General features: G+C 44.1%; 1 protein-coding gene across 1 annotated transcript in view; it reads right to left on the bottom strand.

The window, feature by feature from the left end:
* Positions 1–25224, bottom strand: part of LOC148474897 (uncharacterized) — a 61007-nt gene that overhangs the window by 23180 nt on the left and 12603 nt on the right. Inside the window, 7 exon segments of the mRNA XM_088457977.1 lie at positions 9191–9260; positions 9446–10416; positions 21222–21327; positions 21738–21835; positions 21952–22030; positions 22420–22554; positions 23526–23692. Coding sequence (XP_088314103.1) covers positions 9191–9260; positions 9446–10416; positions 21222–21327; positions 21738–21835; positions 21952–22030; positions 22420–22554; positions 23526–23603 — 1537 coding nt within the window. The 5' untranslated portion in view covers positions 23604–23692.

Raw genomic sequence — 25224 nt, 5'->3', positions numbered from 1 at the left:
ATTAAGAAAATTGCTAAAAATCGATACAAAAATAAAATAAATAATAATAAAATAAAAAAATCGATTAAAACAGCTATAATCATGTAATATGGACCTGTTTACATGCAAATGAAAACTAGAGTTCAGTTTTAAATCCAAGTTCTGAACTGACTGCAGAACCAAACCGGGACTCTGTTCGGCTTGGAACCCCAAAGTGATTACGAACTTTTACGCGGAATGCCTAAGTGCGGGTGTGTTTGTATTTTAGGAAAACCAAACTGCACATCTCTAGTAAAAACTCCTCCTCTGGGGTACATGTATGTATCTGACTGTGCAAGGGCTGGGACACCCACATGGACTTGCAGCAGCCACTTGCTAGGCACTGACTGTCCATCAGAGTATGGTCTCCAATGTATGCGATTAAGTGTCTGAGTCCAGCGCTCTTGCAACCCACCCATAACACGTCCATCAGATGGATGATCTGTTTAGCCACCTCCTAATACATTCCAGAATCAGCGGGGCTCAATCGGTCCTGACTGTGAGTAGACAACGTGGGATGCCTACACCACTGTAGAGATTAGTCACATGGTGCAGTCACAAAAAATTGCTAATTTACCTGAAAATCATTATTACTTGCGCCTCAGAATCAGCCAGAAAAGTGTGAGCACCCTCAGCCATATGATTAAATACTGTTTGAAACAAAAAGATTGAGCAATTATTAAAGAAAATGTATTTTATGGCAGAATAATTTGTTGATGTACACTTAGGCCCTCATTCAGAGCCGCTCGTAAGCGGCCGCTCGTTCGTTCCGAGCGATGTTCGCACATCTGCGCATGCGCGCGGATTGTAATACGCATGCGCGAACCAGTCAGTGCGGCCGAAAATCGTGTGCTCGCTAAATAGCGAATGCCTGCTAATTTGAGTGACAGGAGGAGGCGTATGTGGGTGGTAACAGGGGAAGGTGCTTGAAAACGGGGAGTGGAGATCAGAACGCAGGCGTGCCTAAAGGTCAAAACGGGCGTTTTAAGGGTGTGCATAATTAATAAAGCAGCGTCATCGACCACGTCACTTGGTTGTTTTATAATCAGAACTGCTCGCATGAAAATCCAACCACAAGAATAGCGAGCAGTTCATACGCCGATCGATGTACTCGATTAATCTAATAAATAGCGGACATGATGTATGATGCGAGCGGCCAGGGGGCGTTTTTTTCAAAATAATGACCGCATGTTTTGTTCGCTCATTCAGACAGAGAGGCGTCAACAGACCGCAAAGAGCGAACGGTTAATTTAAATAGCCACCCCCTTTTTCTGAACGAGCGAGCGCAAATAGCGTCCGGCTCTGAATCAGACCCTATATTCATAAATATCTTATGTTATTACTATAATGTACTATATATATATATATATATATGTTTAATCAACTGGTATGGAATTGTACGTCTACATTTTAACCATATTGCCTATCAGGGCACTGGATGTGCTTCCCTAGATGTACATAGTGGCGGCTGAACTACAATAAAATACACGTAAGGTGTGTACACACTAGACGATACTTTGCACGATTTTGATGTATTGGAACGACAAATCGTGAGTGTCCACTCACGATTACTTTGCCAATGCGCATACCTGCGGGTCGTCCGTCGTATCTTCAGATCTTGCTTACAACAGGCAAGATCTGTCAATCTTGTACACGACGCACTGAAAATCGTTAAGAACGCATGATAGATCGTTGGTAGATTGGACACTTTTTAGCACCATATTGTGTCCTGGTGTGCCAAGAAGCTGCCGGGGAGAATTCAAGGGAAATCGCTCACGCTATCGCATCGCGAGCACATCGTCTAGTGTGTACCCACCTTTACTCGCAAAACCTGTAACATCAATTTAGTAACAGAAACCACTTTAAATATTCAATATAATAAAAAAAACTTCAGCGAGTGATCACAAATATTAACAACTAAGAGGGTATCGGAAGCTCTTGCGTTATAAAATGAAATCACGACATCTCAGGAACAGAATGTGCCTACAATTCGTGATCCTATGGAAACCGGTAAACAGCAGTGATGATCTGAGCAAATAACTGCTCCTCTAATGTAATCTCCAGGAAGTCTCCTCGCAATGCTGCATTTTACATATACGGCTGAAGAAATTGTTGGGTTAGCTGTTATCCCCACTGCTATTACTCCATCGCATGTTAGTCAGTGAAGCTAAAGAAGGTGATGATAAATCTCAATGTTACTGGAAGATTCAATTCCTGTAAGTGAGGAAAACTCATGATACTGACGCGTTTCAGTGCAGATGTGCACTTTCCTCAGAAGGATGAATTTCATGTTCTAATCCCAATATTTCAGGACAAGTGAATCAAATCCACATATTAATTTAATTTCATAAAATGACAGAAAAATGGAGCACTGTGCAACCAGAAAATACTATATACAGCAATGAGTACCAAACACTTTCCTTCCATGAGTATGTAAAAACAAGACGATCTATGAAGGCTTTGCCAATACAAATAAAGCAGCTGTACCAGGAGAGAGTCAGTCTCCTCAGCCTAAGCTGGTAAAGTCAGAAATAAAGTGTGAATATAACAGTGCTATACGTTGAAACAAATTGAGTTATATAGTGCGGTTGGATATAAATCACTTTTTTATATTCATTAAAAGACAAAATATACATTACATGCATTAAAAGTACTACACAATAGGATATAAAATATGAAATGTATAAAATATAAGCGCACACTGGACAATTCGGATATTGATCCTCACTTTCCCGCTTCCAGTTTCTGTTCCCATTATCTCACTAGTTACCTTATTTTCCCCATGTTTATTGGTGAGTTTATTTGTTGTTCCTTTCAAGTCATTGTTTGATGTGTCTGATATTCTTATTCTCTAAAAGCACCTTTTACACTTTGCAGACAGTCAAGTCACAGCGAACTCCATACGGCGTATTTATATCACATGGGTGCAGTATATTACATCTTTCATTGCTTGAATATTGCCCATCTCTTGCAATTACTTCATCATTTACATTGAATCACACACTAATATTGCCCCCCCCCCCCCCCCCCATCGCCTTACATCATTGACTGTAACCGGTTTAAAATTTTTGCTATTTGAACAATATTTGATATTAAGCATTTACTACACTATAAGACTTGTCTAAATATTTTACATAACTACATCCCATGATAAAGTGTATCAGACCGGCGGACGGCATGCCGCCTGTCTGAATCCAGACGCTGAGAGTCCGACACGGGACTTAAGGTAGGTGTCGAAATACCAACGCCTACCTTAATCCCGGCGCCGGAATCCAGAAGGATGCCAGCCCGAACGAGGTAAATCCAGGGCGCCCTTAGCCCCGGGGGAGTGTTAGGTTTAGACAGCATAGCGGGGTTAGGTTTTGGTGGGGGAGGTTAGGCACTAATGGGGAGGGTTAGGGTTAGGCTACAAGAAGGGAGGGTTAGGGGGAGAAGGGGTAAGGGTATGTATACTTACCCGACCCCTGACGGGATACCAACCATTGGGATGCCGTGGTCGGTATTTTGACAGGAGGCATCCAGACAGCCGGAATTACATACCCATCCCCTTTATCATGACTCAATTTTTATAATTAACTTTCGACATACACTAACTCTGTAATATGCATCTGTATATATAGGGCAACATGTGCAGCCCTAGAACATTAAAAACAAACGTACATAGCCCTTAATTTCAGAAATTAAATAAAAAAAAATAATAATTAAAACCAAGGCAAGCCCACATCATTCATTCCAAATTGCCCCTCACTTGCTCCAAAACAGCCTAACATGTCATAAAACCCCCCCTCAGATACTACAAGTACTGAAACTCCACTACAGGCTATTCAGACCTATGAACATGCAGTTATGCCACACAAACATCACCGGATTAGTTCTCCATCATGTGGATGTTCTGATGTGCAATAGGTTATGATCTCAGGAGCTCATTCAGACCTGCGCGCAAGATGCGGTCGCTCGCTGGCAAAAAGGGGCCGGATATTTAAATTCCTCGCTCGCACTGCGTGGCGTAAGGATGACCTCTATGTCTTAGCGAGCTACGGCACTGAGCGCTTGCTAGTGTATAAAGACGCCCCCTTTCCCCTCGCAACACACATCTGGAATTGCTTGATTAATCGGTAACATCGAGAGCCATCGGAACTGCTCGCAGCCCTTGAGGTTGCCTTTCCCCGCCGCAAGCATTGCGATTAGTGCTGGCTGAAATACATGCAGGTGACGTGTACAATGACGCTACTTTGCTAATTATGCACGCCCATTAAACTGCGTTTTGTCGGCCTCACACGCCTGCGTCCGCACCACTCCCTCGTCACCACCCACAAACGGCACTGTCACTCAAACTAGCGGGCAGTCTATATGCTACGAGCGCACGATTCCCCATCGCTGAGACATGCTTGACAGGCACGCGCACTGCGAATTATACGCATGTGCACTAAGCAACAATCGCCCAGCAGCGAGCGATCGCGCCTTAGCGACCGGGTCTGAATCAGTTCCTCAGTGTAAAGTATTTCCCACACTCAGAGGGTAGAAAATTGGATTTTTATACTCACCGTAAAATCCCTTCCTCGTAAACCATCTAAGGGGCACTGTAGTCTTGACTATGGGTAGAGGGGCTGGCACAGGAGTATAGACACTAACAGGTTAAGTATAGGTTCCAACCCCCTCTAACCTCCATAAACCACACCCACCTGCACTAAATGTTTTTGCCTTAAAATGCCACATGGAGGAAGAACAACCAAAACTATTTATCAAGGAACCGACCAGATCATAGATGAAACCAGTACAAATCAGGGATGGAGCACAGACTCCCCCAGATGGATTATGAGGAAGGGATTTTACGGTGAGCACAAAATTTTAATTTCCTCTTACATCCCATCTGGGGGACACTGTAGTCTTGACTATGGAACTTCACAAAGCAAGCCTAACAGGGTTGGGGTGGCACTCCCATCTGGCAAAGATGCAAGTAAAACTTTACGCCCAAAACTAGTATCAGGGGAACCAAAAGTATGGAACCAGTAAAAGTGGTAAAAGGTGTTTAAAGCGAACCAGGGCGCTGCTCTGCAAACCTCCACAACCGAGAGACACTCTACGGTGAACCTCCCAAAAAAGCCATGATTGTATGAGTAGAATGAGCCCATGCTCATCCAAAGACAAATAAGCCTGGTGGATAGTAGATGTAAATCATCTCGTAATGGAACACTTGGATGCGAGTCAGCCTTTCTTTGGGGGAATCAACCAAGACCAATAGGGAATCCATATGCTGAATTGAAGATGTACGGTCAATATAAATCCGTACAGTGTGAACAACATCTAATGACGTGGAAGATTAGGCTGTCCCCGGAAAGGCCAGGAGAACAATATCCTGGTTCAAATCGAATTTTGAAACTACCTTTGGTAAAAAGGAAAGCTTAGTCTGAAAATTCACCCTGAATGAAAAATGACAAGGGGAGGCCTACAAGATAAGGCAGCCAACTCTGAAATGAGTCTAACATGCAATGGTCAGAAGAAAAAACACCTTCCATGTAAGATATCGCAACTCCACGCTCTCAAAAGGTTCGATGGGAGACCTCTGAAGAGCTTCTAATACAAAATTCAAATCCCAAGGAGGAATAGGTGGTATGCAGGGAGGCTAAATTTAAATACATACTGAAAACATGTCTGTACCTCCGGAATGATTGTCCGTTTTTTATAAACAAAAATTTTGGCTGAGCAGAGACCCGACCCTTGAGAGATGAAAGGTAAAGGCCTTAAGTTAGACAAGCCTGAAGGACGGACAAAAAAGTGGTAATCTAAAGACAGCAGCCGAGAGACCCATACACACAAACCATGAAATGTAAAGCTTTCAGATACGATGGTAAATTCTGGAAGTGACTAGCTTATGAGCCTGAATCATGGTCTGGATAACCCACATTTGATAAAACTACAAGCTCTTAAGATCCGGGTCTCACGAACCATGCCGTCAACACCAGATGAGACAAATCTGGGTGTAAACAGGAGTATTGACACGACCAGCCTGTCCTGAAGGAGAGCGTACAACTGCCAAAGAGGCTAGTCTAGGACTGAGAATTACTGGCAGACTTTTCCGTTTAACCTGCTGAAGTACAATGGCAAGCCGTCATGGCATCTACGAAGATCGCCTGGGGATCAGTTTTGCGAGCTCCATACATGGAAAGCTTTTGGTTTAACTAGGAGTTCATGAGATCTAAGGCGGGCAACCCCCACCGATAATCAGGTAATTTGGATGTCAGAAATGGCAGGAACCCAACATTGCGCTGAAAGGATGCAAGACATCCCTGCAGTTGCCTGATGACCATGTCCTGTCCTTTTTGTTGATATAAGCCACAGCAGTGGCATTGTCTGGCTGTGTACAAACAGGCCTTCCCTGTAATAGCTGTTGAGCTTGGACCAAGACTAAAACCCTGAAGATTTAAGCCCAGAGGGACAGCGTCCCAACAATCAGGCTGGCATCTGTTGTCATCAGCATCCAGTCCCAAATGGAGAATGGGTACCCCTTGGAAAGATTCAGGGTATCGAGCCACCACAGAAGTAACTGGTGCTTCTAATGGGACAGTTTGAGGAGCTGCCTATCCAAACGGGATCCTGTCCTATGGGGAGTGGTTCTAGAGACTGCACACCCTAATAGTAATGAAAGGTGCTATCAAGCTGAGATTATGAAATACTATGCACAGAAGAAATTGCTGATGCACTATGCGATCATTACTGTTCAAAATTAAATGTATATTTTGTAATTAAAAATAATTTCAGAGGTAGATAGCATATCAGTGGCCAATGATACAGTTCTGCCCACCAGCGTCCAGGTCACCTCGTCAAGCAGGTCCCTAACACTCTGGGGTTCATATCTGGGGTGCAGGGCAGCCGTGGCCCAAAGCCTAGCCAAGGACCCTACCCAAAAGCATCACACAAAAGAAAGCGACAGTGAAGAGTTATAAAGTATCAGGTGTCTTAAGGTAGAGAATGAGTGTTGAAATAGTAACAAAGGTAAAGAATGTGAAATAATACATGAATAATAAACAAACATAAAAAGTGACTATGTGCATTAAGTGGTGATGCTCTGAAGAGGCCTAGCCAGAGCAGCTCAGAGGGCCCCACGCCCAAACGCTCACCCCAAATAAACTGACTCTACATACATATAGATATGACTTAATTTGAATTATGCCTGTTACACAAATGCAGTCAGATGCTAGTTTCCCTGCTTAAAAACATATAGAGGGAGGTGGGGGAGGGGTGCCAATCTAGACTGAAGTAATCTCAGTCTTCAGATGTGTGTATAGATACACATAACAGAGTATGGGGAGTGGCTCTAGACTGCACACCCTAATAGTAATGAAAGGTGCTATCAAGCTGAGATTATGAAATACTATGCACAGAAAAAGAAATTGAGGATGCACTATGCGATCATTACTGTTCAAATTTAAATGGCTGGGCTGGTTTTGGGAGTGAGCCTTCTGAAAATCATGCGGTCCTGTTTGTCTGCGGCCTGGGGCAGAGGCATTGAGAATTAGTTGAGGCACTGCCTCTGGAGACTCCCCTGTGAAAGTAACCAGACATGCCTCTGAAGGACTGAGATCAGCATCTCCCAGGGAAGCAAAAGGAATGAAATCAAGTAGTAATCAACCTAGGTATAAAGACTGGAAGATAGCAGCTCTTCTCTCCCATAGTCTGAGTTATAATTTTTGTAACTTCAAAACCAAAGAGAAATTCCTCTATAAAAGGTCCCACGTCTAAAGTATGCTTAGATTCTGGGTCAGCATCCCATGACCGAGCCAAATAACACGTGACTGTAGAAAAGCCCCATACAGAGAAGCATCTCCAATATAAACTAAAAAGAAATATCACGTATCTGATCGACCAAGGCAAGGAGTTCCGAAGAATCTCCTTCTGCCTGTAATCCAGAAGCCAGCTGTTATATCCAGGACTCGATTTCCTTGTTGACCCAGACAATAGCCAAAATGGGATGAAAAGAACATAGATTTAAGCAAGACCTCATTCTTCCTGTCCGTCTTAACCTTCAAGGTGACTGTCTGCAAAATCGGAATGACTGTGGCCTTGGCCAACCTAGCTATAGGAAAGACTTCCCAAACCTTGGCATCCTTGTCCACAAGGAAATAAGTATCTGAACTTCCTGGTAACCTAAACCTTCTTATCCAGCTTAAGTCAAGTCCTCAGCCAAGATATCAGAAAATATGAAAAGGCCGGGAAAGTGAATAACTGCTTCTTTCTACACAAGGAAGAACTACAAGCCTCAAAAACTCCTGCTTCGGGAATATGTAGTCTGGCGGACTGCACTAACTAATTCTCAGACATCAATACTGGGAGATGCATCTTCCTCCCATTCTGATGCATCCTCCCGATTAGATTCAGAATCTGAACCTCCCAGAAAAATAGCAGGTCAGAATCCTATCCATAGATGCAGATACGATACCTTAGAAAGGCACTTTCCAATATTATGGGCCCATAGCGGCTGAGCAGAAGGGTCAGATAAAAGATGAGGGAACCTCTGGTCACAAGGGAGAGAAGATTCACCTCTGTCTGATGATCTATCTGCCTTACAAGTTCTGCAATGGCTTGAGCAATGGCACTAGCCCACTTTTGGATTACCAGCTTATAAATCAAACTTCCCGATGGCCTGTCAACCTTCATCTGACAGACTGGGCAGAGGACTCCTGGCAAATTTTGTTCCACATTTAGAACATGTATAAAGTAATGCAGAAGAGCCGAGATTTGCTTTTCCTGCCATTTTGCTATACAACGATGAGACATGGAAAAAAAACAAGCTGTAAGCAAAAGGCACAAAATCCTTTAGCTAAAGCACTAGTGCAGGTAGTAAGGTTAAAACTAACCAAGCCATTAAATAGCATCTGGATTGTCCGTTCAGTTGAAGCCCACCAATGAGGGATGGAGAGGAACCAGGATTGCGCCCAAAGCTTGAAAGTGGCACTTGGTCATGGATACATCCTGATGTGGCACAGTGTCACAGGGAGTGTGTGTATGAGAGTCACAGCACAGCACTAACCAGCGCCAAGCTGTGGCTCCCACCATAACTCAGGAGCTCCATCTGGCAGGTATGGATCCCACTTAGGTAGAGCTTTGGACACCAAGTGTAGTGAATCGGTGACACCCCCCCACTGGGGATGGAAGCAGAGTAGGTGCAGCTCACCTCTGCTGAGCTCCTCTTTGCTGGCGCACTCACTGAGCCCTGTAAAAAGGGCCTGAGGTGCTTGGGAAATCTAAATAATATAAAAATAACCTAGGTAATAGGGACACTCCTCCTAAGGCACTAAAAACAAAAAAACTGAGGCCGATGGAGGAGTTATGGGGGGAGGGTAAGAGCTTAACCTGTTAGTTGCTATAATCCTGTGCCAGCCCCTCTACCCATAGTCAAGACTACAGTGTCCAGTATAAACATGGGTTACACACCTTTGTGAGTTTTCTCATGTGTAACAAGATCTGATTTCTGTGTAAAACATTTTCCACATACAGTGCATTTAAATGGCTTCTCCCCTGTGTGACATCTCAGATGTGTAACAAGATTGGATTTCTGTGCAAAACGCTTTCCACAATCTGTACATGCAAATGGTTTCTCACCTGTGTGACTTCTTTCATGTGTAACAAGATCTGATTTCTGTGTAAAACATTTTCCACATACAGTGCATTTAAATGGCTTCTCCCCTGTGTGACTTCTCAGATGTGTAACAAGATTGGATTTCTGTGCAAAACGTTTCCCACACACAGAACATGGAAATGGTTTCTCACCTGTGTGACTTCTTGCATGTGTAACGAGATCTGATTTCTGTGTGAAACGTTTCCCGCAAACAGAGCATGGAAATGGTTTCTCACCTGTATGACATCGCTGATGAGTAACAAGATTTGATTTCTGTGTAAAAGATTTTCCACACAGAAAACAGGGAAAAGGTTTCTCCCCTGTGTGACTTCTCTCATGTGTAACGAGATCTGATTTCTGTGTGAAACGTTTCCCGCAAACAGAGCATGGAAATGGTTTCTCACCTGTATGACATCGCTGATGTGTAACAAGATTTGATTTCTGTGTAAAAGATTTTCCACACAGAAAACATGGAAATGGTTTCTCACCTGAGTGAGTTCTTTGATGTCTAACAAACACTGACTGATGTACAAAACTTTTACCACATTCAGAACAGATAAACAATGAATCGCCTGTGAGATCTGCACTATGTGTACCAATATCTGAGAGATCAGGATTAAAATCCACAGGATCAGAGGATATATCAGCACTGTGAGGTACTGGATGTATATTTAGATTAATGGGGTTTTCTCCTGGAGAATCTGGTACAATATCTTCCATTTTAAAATCTGGAGTCAAAGTAAGATCTCCATCCGAGGTCTTCCTGCTTGTGTGTCCACCTGCTAGAAATAAATGTATGAAAATAGAATTTTGTTACCTTGAGGAGCAAATTATTAAGTTCAAGTTGTTCAGTTGTTACATTTCAATTTCCCAACTATAGTTTATTACAATTATAAATGTACATACAGTAAATATGCCTCTTTTGCTTCACAGATAAAACTTTGGCTTAAAATAGAAACTGATCCATTTGATAAGTTTGACACCTTTCACACTTGTCCTAATGGCCTCTAAGAAGTTGAGTGTAAAGCCATATTGCAGGAGGACCCTCACATACCAATAATGTTCTAGAAGTATCAGTATCCGAGCTATAAAATTGTGGGGTCAGTAGTGTGGATGTTAGTTATTTGATACCTCGACTGCTTTATGAAAAGAGGTGAAACCATCTTCAAAAGTCCCATGTGAATCACAAATGGTGTCCACAAGCTAATGGAGGTCCCATCAAAGTGCAGACATTTCTACTTTGAAAGTAGTAACAACAAAGATACTCTAGGTAGGAAGCAGTAACACTAAGTCCAGATATCCTGATATGAGTCCTATGAATTATCATTACACAATGCTCAGGCCATATGGAAGGGAGAATGTGATACTGAGGAACCTGTGGGTGTCTACGCTAACAGCTAAGTCTGATGTTGAGAAGCCGAAACTCCCTCAAGCCTCAGAAGACTTCACTTAACTGGCTAAATATGTTCAAAAAATGTCCCCAAAATTGTAGATTTTTTTTTATCAAATTAAGTAAATATGAGCTATTTAAACCTGATTCAATATATTTTTTTTTTACAAAAATGCAAAATTAAGTTTAAATAGTTATCAATTACATATGATTATTAAAAAAAAATTATATAAATTTATATATAAATACACATATGATTCCAATATGGATTGAAAGCATTCTCCAGACTTGAATATTACAGCAAAAATAGTTCAAGCATACTTTACTCCAAGTAAAACATTTGACAAAATAAAGAAAAGAAAGACTCGTTGCTGGGGAACTCTTAAAATGTTACACTTATTTACTGATAAAATGTAACTTTTATTAGATGATTAATTTTTTTACTAGTACAGGTTGAGTCTCCCATATCCAAAATACTTGAGACCAGGGGTATTTTGGATATCGGAATATTCGGTATTTCAGAATAATTGCATATCATAATGAAATATATTGGGGATGGGACCCAAATCAAAAACATGCAATGCATTTATGTTTAACATACACCTTATATACAAAGCCAAAAAGTAATTTTATGCAATATTTTTAATAAATTTGTGCCTTAAACAAAGTTTGTGCTCATTAAACCATCAAAAAGCAAAGATTTCACTATCACAGTCATGCTAAAAAAAATCCGTATTTCGGAAAATTTGGATATGGGAGACTCAACCTGTATCCCCTGAATTACGAATAGAAAAATAAATAAATAAAGTTTTAACCGGTATATATATATCCCAATATACAGGTATGTTAAAAAGTCTGTAATCACAAGTTAAACCTACATATAATGAAGAGGAAACTGCTCTCTTACAGGTCAGGAATTTGGTCTTTGCTTGGAGTAGTTTTGGAGTGGGATAATTATACTTTATTAGCGTATACAATTAACCATTAATAGGCAAAGGTGAAATATATTTTCATCACAATCTTATCTCTAAAATTATCATTAAATAATCATGGTTTATTCGATCCCTAAACATAGTATCATCTGTGTTTCTAACATCTCTCAATATGAAATAGGGGCATGGATTATACAGACAAGCATGAAAGCAGCAAACTCTGGTTCAATTTATCTCATAAAACAGAACAGTAAAATGTTCATGAAAGGACAAAAAAAACACACCAATATAACAATATACATCAAAATAATGAAGACAAGGAATTAAACACCCTGCATGTATGTGAACATGTAAACATGACATCAACCAAGTCGCCCGTGCTCTAAATACCTAGAGTGTTTATATGTTCATTATATGTAGGTGTAACTGGCACGGATTGGTGAGGATTACAAACGATTTAACATACCTGTATATTGAGATATATACACCTGTAAAAAAATGTTTTTTATTTTCTATTCGTAATTCAGTAGGGGTTACTAGTAAAAAAAAAATGTAATCGTCTAATAAAAGTTACATTTTATCCGTAAATAAGTGTAACATTTTAAGAGTCTTTCTTTTCTTTATTTTGTCGAATGCTGTACATTACTGACTCATGGTGCACCACCAACACCTAGAGACTGATAATATCCCTCTGTTGGAATTTTGGAGTCTATTTACTAAGCCTTGGATGGAGATAAAGTCCCCCCCCCAAAAAAATAGTCTCCTAACCTTAATTTTGCAAATACAGCCTGTAACATGGCAGTTAGGAGCCGATTGGTTGGGACTTTATCTCCATCCAAGGCTTAGTAAACAGACAAGGTAATGGTCTGCAGTGACCCGTTGAGTGCCAGACCTTTGTGTGGATATTAAGCAAGATTTCGGGTGGAATGGTTGAAAAGCCGGTAAATAGGATTTTGGTACTTACCAATAAATCCCTTTATTCGATTTCACAGGGGACATAGGAGCATGGACAACGGGGTATAAACGGTGGTAGAGTAGAGCCTGGCACTTTAAATAATTCAGAAATGTAACTGGCTCCTCCCCCTCTATGCCCCATCAGCCCCAGTTAAAGGAAACGGAGGACAAACAGAAAGAAGAGAAGGAGAAGTCCACAGAAGGAAACAAACAGAATAAACCACTTTAGGGAACACATGCAGTCACACAATATCATAATGCAAACAAACCGCAATATAACTAGGAGAGAACTAAAAAACAAGAAAGCAGGGCGGGCGTCCAGTGTTCCATCTGAAAAAGAGATTTATCGGTAAGTACCCAAATCCTATTTTCTCATCCACTAGGGGACACTGGAGTATAGGCAATGTGGACGTCCCAAAGCTGACCTCCCAGGTGAGAAGTGCTGAAAATTTGCTGACCCAGCAACTAACCCTAAACAGGGATCGCCAGAAGACAGACAGCAGGACAAAAAGCAAGGGCTGAGGACCGAGATGCTGCACAGCACAGTAGAGAATCAGAACTTCTTTCTGTACAATCTTAGAGAACCCACTAATACACTGCGTGAGCAGAATTGGTCTAGGTGAAAAACGACTAGTCAACAAAAGCAGACAATGCAAAAGTGCATCGTAAAGACCAACCGAAAAGGACCAGCCCTGACCCTTGGTAGTAGAGAGCACCAACAAAGAATCCATGGTAGAAGGGAATCCACACGAGAATGAAGCTTGAGACAACCTAAGCAGATCCGAAAAACAGGGAGATGCCACTGCAACAGACAATAGAACCCAACAACAGCCAGGTATCAAAAAGTTATGCAACTCATAACCGTAACTTTCCACGGAAACCTCTAAAGGGAGAAAAATGTATTCGACCAAGAAATAAAACCAGAGTATACAGTAATGTAAGAGACAATTACCGAGAACCATACTGAAGGTCCAGCTAGTTGAGGAGCTCCAAACCAGCAGGAGGGTCTGAGCATAGGAGCCACTAACGGGTTGAGATTCCCAAAGCAGGAGGCGAAGGGGCACTGAGGGTGACCAGAAACTAAAAACCACTTGCAGAAGCTCAGATAGCAGAACAACCAATGCTGAAAAACACATTGATAAGTGAACAACCTGTACTCTGCAGCGAGCCCAGGTGACGACCAGCGTACACCTCGCCAGGTGGAAACCACAAATTCCCGGGCAGCAGCTGTTAAGCAAACTACAGTATGCACACCAAGCGACAGAAGACTTCCAAACGTGACGGAAGTATGCAGTCAACACCAGCTTCCTGGCCCAAAACATAATGGGAAAAAAAACAACCGGGATACCCTAGCACATTAAGATCATGGCCTCAACCGCCACACCTGTAGCGCGAGGACCCTAAACGACCCCTTCAGGAGAGCTAGCCAACTAGGCAACAGGCCTGGCCATAAGCAAGAACTACTAAATACACAAGCACTCTACACAATTGAAGCTGGAACACCAGGAGAACATTCGTGAAGCTGCACTAGATAAGACGGAGAGTCTGTGTCTAGAACAGAACCTGGACTAACTGGAACATATCAGTCTGGATCACTTTTGACAAAAAAGGGGATTAGCCATATCTGTACCAAGAGGGAACCAAAAGGTAGACTAAGAAACAAGATCACATGTCATGAAGAACAGACAACAAACGGTAAAACCGAATCAAGTCGTCCTGCATAGCAGAACAAACTGCCGCAGAACCCCGACAGATCCCAGTATAAAACAGTTGCTTCCCTCTATTCCAGCTTAAAAGATGAAAAGGAAAAGATGTAGAAATAAACAGCAGTCACAACGAAGCCACACTGCGAGCAACCTCGCGCTTCGAACAGAGAACTACTGCTCTTCAACCTGGTAGAGAAGACGAAATATATAACGATCCCTGACAGGGAAAGACTGTCCCTCCAAAGTGGAGGAAACTGCTCCTAGAAGGAAAAACAAGACAAAGGAAGGGTACAATCCCCTTTAAGACTGGATCTAGGAGCAATAACTCCAACCTGGTTTGCAAAGCCCTTGGTCAACAACTCTCACAACAACATATCTCTCCTGAATGTAGGCATAATGGCTGTGGAGGAACCATGGACCCACATGCCAGGAAGAGCCAAATGACAAGAAGGGTAACATATAGGGGCAGATGACTGTCAGTACAGAAAATGGGGTGCTATGTCAGGTGTAGGTTATCCGGAGCATCCCCCCCCAAGGCACTGTGGTGCAAAGCTGCTTATCTGTGAGCGACCAGGATTTGCCTGGGCACTTCGTAGAACTTTACTGACTTGATCAACATCACAGCTACCACAACCCTCAGGCATAAAGGGTATCAATAAGTTTCATAGATGGTCTGATACCCAATGCTCTACATTGTTGGACTTCGGACTGGAGCTACTGCAGAAGATACACCCTGTGTCGAAAACTAGCAGAATTGTTAGTGGACACCTGTATGGTCCTAGAAAATGGACCTCATGCTGACTCACAAAATCACAACAGCGTAACCACAACACCCAAATAAGGAACTGGGTCAGGGGAGAGACCAGACTATCTTGTGAGTGCCCTCTTGGGGATGGACATATACAGAATATAAATATACACATAAAGTGGTCTTTCTTACCCAATTTATGTGCTAGGAGAGATAAAGAGGTCAATCTTTACAATGCAACCTAAAAGTTGTCTCTCACTCACAAGAACGTAGCGCAAGCATCGATATACAAACATGTAGCGTGTTCAAGTGCTTAAAAGCTAAGAGGGACCAAGTCACAGAAGCATAGTGTAAGATATTACTAATACTCTGTACCCTTCAACCAGTGACATGTGGTCTGTAGATATGGCGGTTACAAAAGCAATTCCCCATTGGGAATAGCAGGAACCTACATATAGTGCCCGCCAATTTTACTCACACCGGGACTGACCCTGTCTAACGTCCTGGAGTGTGGCCCCCGGGACTGCAGAAGGAGCGGCTGTAACTACAGTCTATGCGACCTTTCAATTCTGTGGAGTACGGGGGATATAACAAAAAGACATCACAATAGATGTGTGTGATAACTTCGATATTAGTGATCGCACCGAATGAGGGATAGGGAATAACCCTGTGGTCATATTACATCACCTAAAGGAGGGAGGAGTGACAGACAGGCCATAACCCCAGTAAGAAAATAGATAGATATGATATAGATAGATATGAGATAGACAGATAAGATGTTTCAAATGTCTGTCTGTCTATCAACCAGAGGCGTGTACTGTATATGTATGAGAAAGTCCATCTGTTCCTAAGGAACAGATGGACTAAGTGGAGTTAGCTTAAAGCCAAACTCCCGCCCCAGGTGAGCCCAACTCCCAATCGCAGCATGGCTTAACCTAGACAGTACTTATAATACATACCTACATCCAGTAGGATTTTAAGTGCAACTGCAACACTAGAGAGGGGGCGTATCAGATATTGACTGATAAGAACAGATACTACCCTTGATTTTATGCCACGGCCGAGAAGCGATAACCCAAGGCAGACGCACACAGCACCTGATAAAACATACAATGCACCACCTAGACGCTAACCACTGTGCCCACTGTGCCAAAGGCAAACAAGCTGAGCGCAGGCCAACCGAGACACTCTTGCAGTGCCTTGCCGCTAAAGGTCTTGCAGTGGCATCACATGCTTTTACTACAGAGGAAAATGTCTATAAGTCATAATAAATAGTGACTACACCGATGTCACTTACTTAAGTACTGCGACCTAACGCTGCGCTACACCGCTCAGCCATCCTAACGCACTGCTGCTGATGTGCGGAACACTAGAAAACGACAGGCTTGGGCCCGCCGGCAGAAAAGCTCCCCCCCCTCCAGTCCCCTCCTTTTCAGGGAAGACCGGCTCTTAGGGAGCTGAGATGCTTTTAGGGAGAAGCCTCCGTTATATTGTTAATTAGAAGATTGCGCCTTGCGTACCTTGCTCTAATTATATGGAGTCTGGCACTTTGGGAAGGTCCACGGTGCAAGACCTTCGAGCGGGGTTGCAGGAGATAGCACGCCGCCACCGCTATGCTCCGCCCCCAGTCAGCGCTGCGCTGCTTGTCCGGCGCTAATATGCTTCCTCCCTTGGGAGCTGCGGAACGCGGCTCTCCTACTGTGATAACATAGAGGAGGGAGAGCAGTGGTCAGCGCCCTGCGTATGTGTGACAGCCGTGGCCACCACACTGTCCAGCGATTTGCCCCGCCACTCAGGAGTGACGGTCATACTCATCATTGCGGGGTGGGCGGGCCGGACACTAGCCTCAGTAAACTGTGGCGGACCCCCGCTGAGTCCGATGACTCAAATGTATTCTTACCTTGGAAGATATTTAAGGCCCCCTCCAGGGACGCCGGTCACAGGCTGCAGTAGCCGTGGAGACTGCCTTCCTGGCGGCACCCACGTAGCAGGCAGATTGCCACAGTTACAGGCGCCATCTTGCTCATCGAGCCGTTCTGCTCAGTGTGCCAACCACACCCACTACACCGGCTGAAGCTCCCTGTCGACCCAATATACAAAAAGCCGCTGAGCTGAGTCTCCAACACCGTGCGGCACCTTACACTGGAGGCAGACTGATCACGCAGCTGACCGATAAGGTTACCATCCAGCTGGTAGGAACAGCGATCCCACTGTGCTGCCGGAGGACTTATTGTTTACAGCCCTCTCAAATCCGTCTATTCGAGGAGGTGTTATATAATGGTATGTGAACTACATGTGGACACTGTTTCAGGCTACAATATAGCCAAGCCATTTTTCCAGTTTCACAAGTGACTAAATCTATGTATCATATTGATGGTGTTTTTTATTTTTCATTCTTCTCCGGTGATGCTTCCATATTAGCTTAGTGCTCGGATTTATATATATGCTTCTTATTGCCATTTCTGCTATGAGAGATATACTCATGATACATTCAGGATTATGTATTAGAGCATTGTTTGATACCTTTTAAATGCATATTAAATACTTTTTATTCCACCTTTCTGGTTCTTTACATAAGGAGGAGACTGGTCAGATCTCTGGGCTGGTAAGACACAGTGACATGATGTGAGGGGGAGAGCAGGAGTATAATAGGAGCTGATGGCTCCTGACTCCCCCACTGGGGAGATACATTTCCCTCATTAGTCTGTACTGACAGAGGAGGGTGTAGGATAAGAGATGGCTGTACTGACAGAGGAGGGTGTAGGATAAGAGATGGCTGTAGTGACAGAGGAGGGTGTAGGATAAGAGATTGCTGTAGTGACAGAGGAGGGTGTAGGATAAGAGATTGCTGTAGTGACAGAGGAGGGTGTAGGATAAGAGATTGCTGTAGTGACAGAGGAGGGTGTAGGATAAGAGATTGCTGTAGTGACAGAGGAGGATGTAGGATAAGAGAGTGCTGTAGTGACAGAGGAGGGTGTAGGATAAGAGAGTGCTGTAGTGACAGAGGAGGGTGTAGGATAAGAGAGTGCTGTAGTGACAGAGGAGGGTGTAGGATAAGAGAGTGCTGTAGTGACAGAGGAGGGTGTAGGATAAGAGTGCTGTAGTGACAGAGGAGGGTGTAGGATAAGAGAGTGCTGTAGTGACAGAGGAGGGTGTAGGATAAGAGAGTGCTGTAGTGACAGAGGAGGGTGTAGGATAAGAGAGTGCTGTAGTGACAGAGGAGGGTGTAGGATAAGAGAGTGCTGTAGTGACAGAGGAGGGTGTAGGATAAGAGAGTGCTGTAGTGACAGAGGAGGGTGTAGGATAAGAGAGTGCTGTAGTGACAGAGGAGGGTGTAGGATAAGAGAGGGCTGTAGTGACAGAGGAGGGTGTAGGATAAGAGAGGGCTGTAGTGACAGAGGAGGGTGTAGGATAAGAGAGTGCTGTAGTGACAGAGGAGGGTGTAGGATAAGAGAGTGCTGTAGTGACAGAGGAGGGTGTAGGATAAGAGAGTGCTGTAGTGACAGAGGAGGGTGTAGGATAAGAGAGTGCTGTAGTGACAGAGGAGGGTGTAGGATAAGAGAGTGCTGTAGTGACAGAGGAGGGTGTAGGATAAGAGAGTGCTGTGGTGACAGAGGAGGGTGTAGGATAAGAGAGTGCTGTGGTGACAGAGGAGGGTGTAGGATAAGAGAGTGCTGTAGTGACAGAGGAGGGTGTAGGATAAGAGTGCTGTAGTGACAGAGGAGGGTGTAGGCTAAGAGATGGCTGTAGTGACAGAGGAGGGTGTAGGCTAAGAGAGGGCTGTAGTGACAGAGGAGGGTGTAGGCTAAGAGAGGGCTGTAGTGACAGAGGAGGGTGTAGGCTAAGAGATGGCTGTAGTGACAGAGGAGGGTGTAGGATAAGAGATGGCTGTAGTGACAGAGGAGGGTGTAGGATAAGAGAGTGCTGTAGTGACAGAGGAGGGTGTAGGATAAGAGAGTGCTGTAGTGACAGAGGAGGGTGTAGGATAAGAGAGTGCTGTAGTGACAGAGGAGGGTGTAGGATAAGAGATGGCTGTAGTGACAGAGGAGGGTGTAGGATAAGAGATGGCTGTAGTGACAGAGGAGGGTGTAGGATAAGAGAGTGCTGTAGTGACAGAGGAGGGTGTAGGATAAGAGATGGCTGTAGTGACAGAGGAGGGTGTAGGATAAGAGATGGCTGTAGTGACAGAGGAGGGTGTAGGATAAGAGATGGCTGTAGTGACAGAGGAGGGTGTAGGATAAGAGATGGCTGTAGTGACAGAGGAGGGTGTAGGATAAGAGAGTGCTGTAGTGACAGAGGAGGGTGTAGGATAAGAGAGTGCTGTAGTGACAGAGGAGGGTGTAGGATAAGAGAGTGCTGTAGTGACAGAGGAGGGTGTAGGATAAGAGAGTGCTGTAGTGACAGAGGAGGGTGTAGGACAAGAGAGTGCTGTAGTGACAGAGGAGGGTGTAGGATAAGAGAGTGCTGTAGTGACAGAGGAGGGTGTAGGATAAGAGAGTGCTGTAGTGACAGAGGAGGGTGTAGGATAAGAGAGTGCTGTAGTGACAGAGGAGGGTGTAGGATAAGAGAGTGCTGTAGTGACAGAGGAGGGTGTAGGATAAGAGAGTGCTGTAGTGACAGAGGAGGGTGTAGGATAAGAGAGTGCTGTAGTGACAGAGGAGGGTGTAGGATAAGAGAGTGCTGTAGTGACAGAGGAGGGTGTAGGATAAGAGAGTGCTGTAGTGACAGAGGAGGGTGTAGGATAAGAGAGTGCTGTAGTGACAGAGGAGGGTGTAGGATAAGAGAGTGCTGTAGTGACAGAGGAGGGTGTAGGATAAGAGAGTGCTGTAGTGACAGAGGAGGGTGTAGGATAAGAGAGTGCTGTAGTGACAGAGGAGGGTGTAGGATAAGAGAGTGCTGTAGTGACAGAGGAGGGTGTAGGATAAGAGATGGCTGTAGTGACAGAGGAGGGTGTAGGATAAGAGATGGCTGTAGTGACAGAGGAGGGTGTAGGATAAGAGAGTGCTGTAGTGACAGAGGAGGGTGTAGGATAAGAGAGTGCTGTAGTGACAGAGGAGGGTGTAGGATAAGAGACGGCTGTAGTGACAGAGGAGGGTGTAGGATAAGAGAGTGCTGTAGGATAAGAGATTGCTGTAGTGACAGAGGAGGGTGTAGGATAAGAGAGTGCTGTAGTGACAGAGGAGGGTGTAGGATAAGAGAGGGCTGTAGTGACAGAGGAGGGTGTAGGATAAGAGAGTGCTATAGTGACAGAGGAGGGTGTAGGATAAGAGAGTGCTGTAGTGACAGAGGAGGGTGTAGGAAAAGAGATGGCTGTAGTGACAGAGGAGGGTGTAGGATAAGAGATGGCTGTAGTGACAGAGGAGGGTGTAGGATAAGAGAGTGCTGTAGTGACAGAGGAGGGTGTAGGATAAGAGAGTGCTGTAGTGACAGAGGAGGGTGTAGGATAAGAGATGGCTGTAGTGACAGAGGAGGGTGTAGGATAAGAGAGTGCTGTAGTGACAGAGGAGGGTGTAGGATAAGAGAGTGCTGTAGTGACAGAGGAGGGTGTAGGATAAGAGACGGCTGTAGTGACAGAGGAGGGTGTAGGATAAGAGAGTGCTGTAGGATAAGAGATTGCTGTAGTGACAGAGGAGGGTGTAGGATAAGAGAGTGCTGTAGTGACAGAGGAGGGTGTAGGATAAGAGAGTGCTGTAGTGACAGAGGAGGGTGTAGGATAAGAGAGGGCTGTAGTGACAGAGGAGGGTGTAGGATAAGAGAGTGCTGTAGTGACAGAGGAGGGTGTAGGATAAGAGATGGCTGTAGTGACAGAACAAGGAGAATATGTGACTGTATTCTGTAGTTAGTGATTATTACTCACCTGTGATGATATCTGTAGGGATTTCCTGCTCCTTACACTGCTGATCACCCCTCACATACGTCTCTTCTTCTCCCTCTACATAACTAATATTAGCGAGATCTTCACCCTAATTAAATGAGAGATGACATAATATAATATCAGTGTACTAGACACACAACTACTCTACACAACATGGAGGGCCTGATTCTGTGGGGGGAGTAAAGCAAAACACAGCAAGTAACGTTGCACCTGGAGAAACCATGCTGCACTGCAAGGGGGCAAATATATATTATTCTTATTACACACATGGTAAATCCTGGGCATCTTTATTGTTGCACAGAAAGTTAGATTTGAGTTTGGATACCCCCAGCCAAATATAAACCCCTCTGCACAGTCTATACCTGCCCCACCTGCAGGGTAATATGGCATTGCCCAGGTGCACAGATATTGGCTCTTTGTAGCTTTATTCCCACCTCAGAATTAGACCCATAGTAACAGTCACTTTGGTATATTGGTGAGACCCTTAATCCCACCTACCTGATTCCCCTGTGGGGTCCTGTGATTCTCCTCTGTACAATCCTGTGAATAAAGAGGACGGGGACATCTCTCTGGGGTATTTCTGTTACTGGGTCCATCTGTAGGAGACACACAGTGACTGAGTACATTGTATATATGAGATTATCAGGTGATATGTATATAAAGGTCCCCATACCTGCTCTCCCCTGTTCAATAAATGACAGTCTCCTCTTACCCAGTGATGTGAGGGGCTGGTGATTCTCCATCATCACGTCCTTGTACAGACCCCTGTGTTCCTCTATATACTCCCCCTCCTGCATGGAGACATAGACAGTGACATCCTGACACCTTATAGGAACCTGACACACACAATGATACAGTCATCACCCAGACACATCCCCTGATGTTACTGTATAATGTCCCATTCCCAGCAGTCACCTCCCCAGTCATCACCCAGACACATCCCCTGATGTTACTGTATAATGTCCCATTCCCAGCAGTAATCCTCTCCAGTCATCACCCAGACACATCCCCTGGTGTTACTGTACAATGTCCCATTCCCAGCCTTCACTTCTCCAGTCATCACCCAGACACATCTCCTGGTGTTACTGTATAATGTCCCATTCCCAGCAGTCACCTCTCCAGTCATCACCCAGACACATTCCCTGGTGTTACTGTATAATGTCCCATTCCCTGCAGTCACCTCTCCTGTCAGCAGCTGAATGATCTTGTAGGTGAGTTCCAGAATCTTCTGGTCATTGTGTGTAGGCACCATGATGGAGGCACAGCTGATGTGTGTCTCAGACTCACCGGATGTCTTCTTCACTACTGTGTAATCCTGTGTATTGGAGAATACATTATCAATGCATACACTCACTGTCATATCCCAGTATTACTACTATAGATATAAGTGATGTCACTGTGACACTCCCAGATCCCATCACCTCCTTAGTCATGTCTCTGTACTATTCCTATAGATATAAGTGATGATACTATGACAGTACCAGATCCCCTCACCCCCAGTCATGTCCCTGTACTATTCCTATAGATATGTGATGATACTATGACAGTACCAGATCCCCTCACCCCCAGTCATGTCCCTGTATTATTACTATAGATATAAGTGATGTCACTGTGACACTCCCAGATCCCCTCACCTCCCCAGTCATCTCCCTGTATTATTACTATAGATATAAGTGATGTCATTGTGACACTCCCAGATCCCCTCACCTCCCCAGTCATGTCCCTGTATTATTAGTATAGATAAAAGTGATGTTACAAAGACACTCCCAGATCCCCTCACCTCCCCAGTCATGTCCCTGTATTATTACTATAGATATAAGTGATGTCACTGTGACACTCCCAGATCCCCTCCCCAGTCATGTCCCTGTATTATTACTATAGATATAAGTGATGTCAGTGTGACACTCCCAGATCCCCTCACCTCCCCAGTCATGTCCCTGTATTATTACTATAGATATAAGTGATGTCACTGTGATACTCCCAGATCCCCTCACCTCCCCAGTCATGTCCCTGTATTATTACTATAGATATAAGTGATGTCAGTGTGACACTCCCAGATCCCCTCACCTCCTTAGTCATGTCCCTGTATTATTACTATAGATATATGTGATGATACTATGACAGTACCAGACCCCCTCACCTCCCCAGTCATGTCTCTGTACTATTCCTATAGATATAAGTGATGATACTATGACAGTACCAGACCCCCTCACCTCCCCAGTCATGTCCCTGTATTATTACTATAGCTATAAGTGATGTCACTGTGACACTCCCAGACCCTCTCACCTCCCCAGTCAGCAGGTAAATGATCTCCAGGGTGAGATTTAGGATCCTCTCAGGTGTGTGTCTCCTGTCCTTGTCCATCCTTACTGACTCAGAGCTTAATACCAGACAGGTTTCGTCCTCCTGTGATTCCCAGTAAAACAGACTCTCGGTCTTCACTCCACAGAAGTCTAGGAATAAATATAATTATTATTAGTATAATAAGCATCACAGAGTACATTGAGTGACCATTAAATTCTTCTATTTTCCTTGAACCACAGAGCCCTGGTCAGTGTTTCTCAGACGTTTCCCTGATCCATCTTCATGAAACTGCTTAGTTAACGTCACACAATGCTGTATTGCATAAGGTTAAACCAAAGGTCCTGTTGTGGCCAAGAGTTTTTTTTCTGGCCAAGAGTTTCAATTCTTCGAGCAGAGATGGACTGGTTTACTGGAGTATTGCCGGGATCCGCGAACGTCTTTCTGTACCCGCTCTCCACATACAGTCAACATCGCGGACGTCACAATCAGTAATGCCGACTGTAGGTGCAAGCCCAGAGAGCCGGGTGCCTCTACACATTGTCCTGGCATACACATACTGGCAGCGGATCCCGGCAATACACCGGTGAGCTAATCCGACTCTGCCGAGACATAGATTTGGTGTAATTTGTTCGACTTAAAATCTGTCACAAATATGGAACCTGGATTATGTGATCTCCATTTTATTTTTAGATAATTTTGGTCCCCATAATGTCCCTGTCACAACAGCCCTGCGTTGACCATACCACTACCTATGGGGGCTGCAGGAATCCAACAGGAGAAACTATTCACTTCCTATGTTTGGGGAAAGGAAAGATCTGGTTTTGTCCAGCTAATATGCAGGAGATAAGGTAACTGCATCTTTTATATACAGACCCCTCTGTATGCCCACCCATATGCTGTATAATTTTGATGTTGTCATTTAAACGATCTCAAAGACAAATGGAAATGGGGAAACCGCCCCAATAAATGATAATAGTTCTTTTAATGCAGTGTCGGAAAAAACAATGGTTGGGATAAGTTTCCTATTGTTGGTTTTGTGGAGGCTTTTAGTTATTAGTTTACAAATATCAGAGATCAAATGTTGATTAGCGCATTCTTCTAAGTGTCTTATTGTCATTAATTGGCCTCTACTCTACAGAGGCAAATTTATATCAGACACTGAATAAGCTAAAAGCACAGCGAAGGGCGTGTCGGCACGTCAGCTCTGTCTCATGATAATTGAATGTGTTGTTGTGTATATGAACTTATACAATGAGGTTAGAAAGAGGGGCAATAACTTTCAAAAACTCTCTCTCCTATACTGTTATTTTAAACAGATATTTTGCCGGTACTCGTCCACTATTGGACATTGTTAATAGATAAAATGAAAGTCAAGTTTTATGATTTAAAGAAAATGATTTACAAATGTGCGCCCTTTTTTATCCAGTCTCAGTCACATACCCCCCTCTACCAGCACCAGTCACCACCCCCACCCTCTCTCCCAGTAGCAGTCACCCCCCTCTCTCCCAGAACCCGCCACCCCCCTTCTCCCAGTACCAGTCACTCCCCTCCTCTCTCCCAGTACCAGTCACCCCCCTCTCTCCCAGTACCAGTCACTCCCCTCCTCTCTTCCAGTACCAGTCACCCCCCTCCTCTCTTCCAGTACCAGTCACTCCCCTCCTCTCTCCCAGTACCAGTCACC

The sequence above is a fragment of the Taudactylus pleione genome, unplaced genomic scaffold (genome assembly GCF_031769625.1).
Source record: "Taudactylus pleione unplaced genomic scaffold, aTauple2 ptg000800l, whole genome shotgun sequence".
Lineage (NCBI taxonomy): Eukaryota > Metazoa > Chordata > Amphibia > Anura > Myobatrachidae > Taudactylus > Taudactylus pleione.
This window is presented reverse-complemented; position numbering and strand designations above follow the sequence as displayed.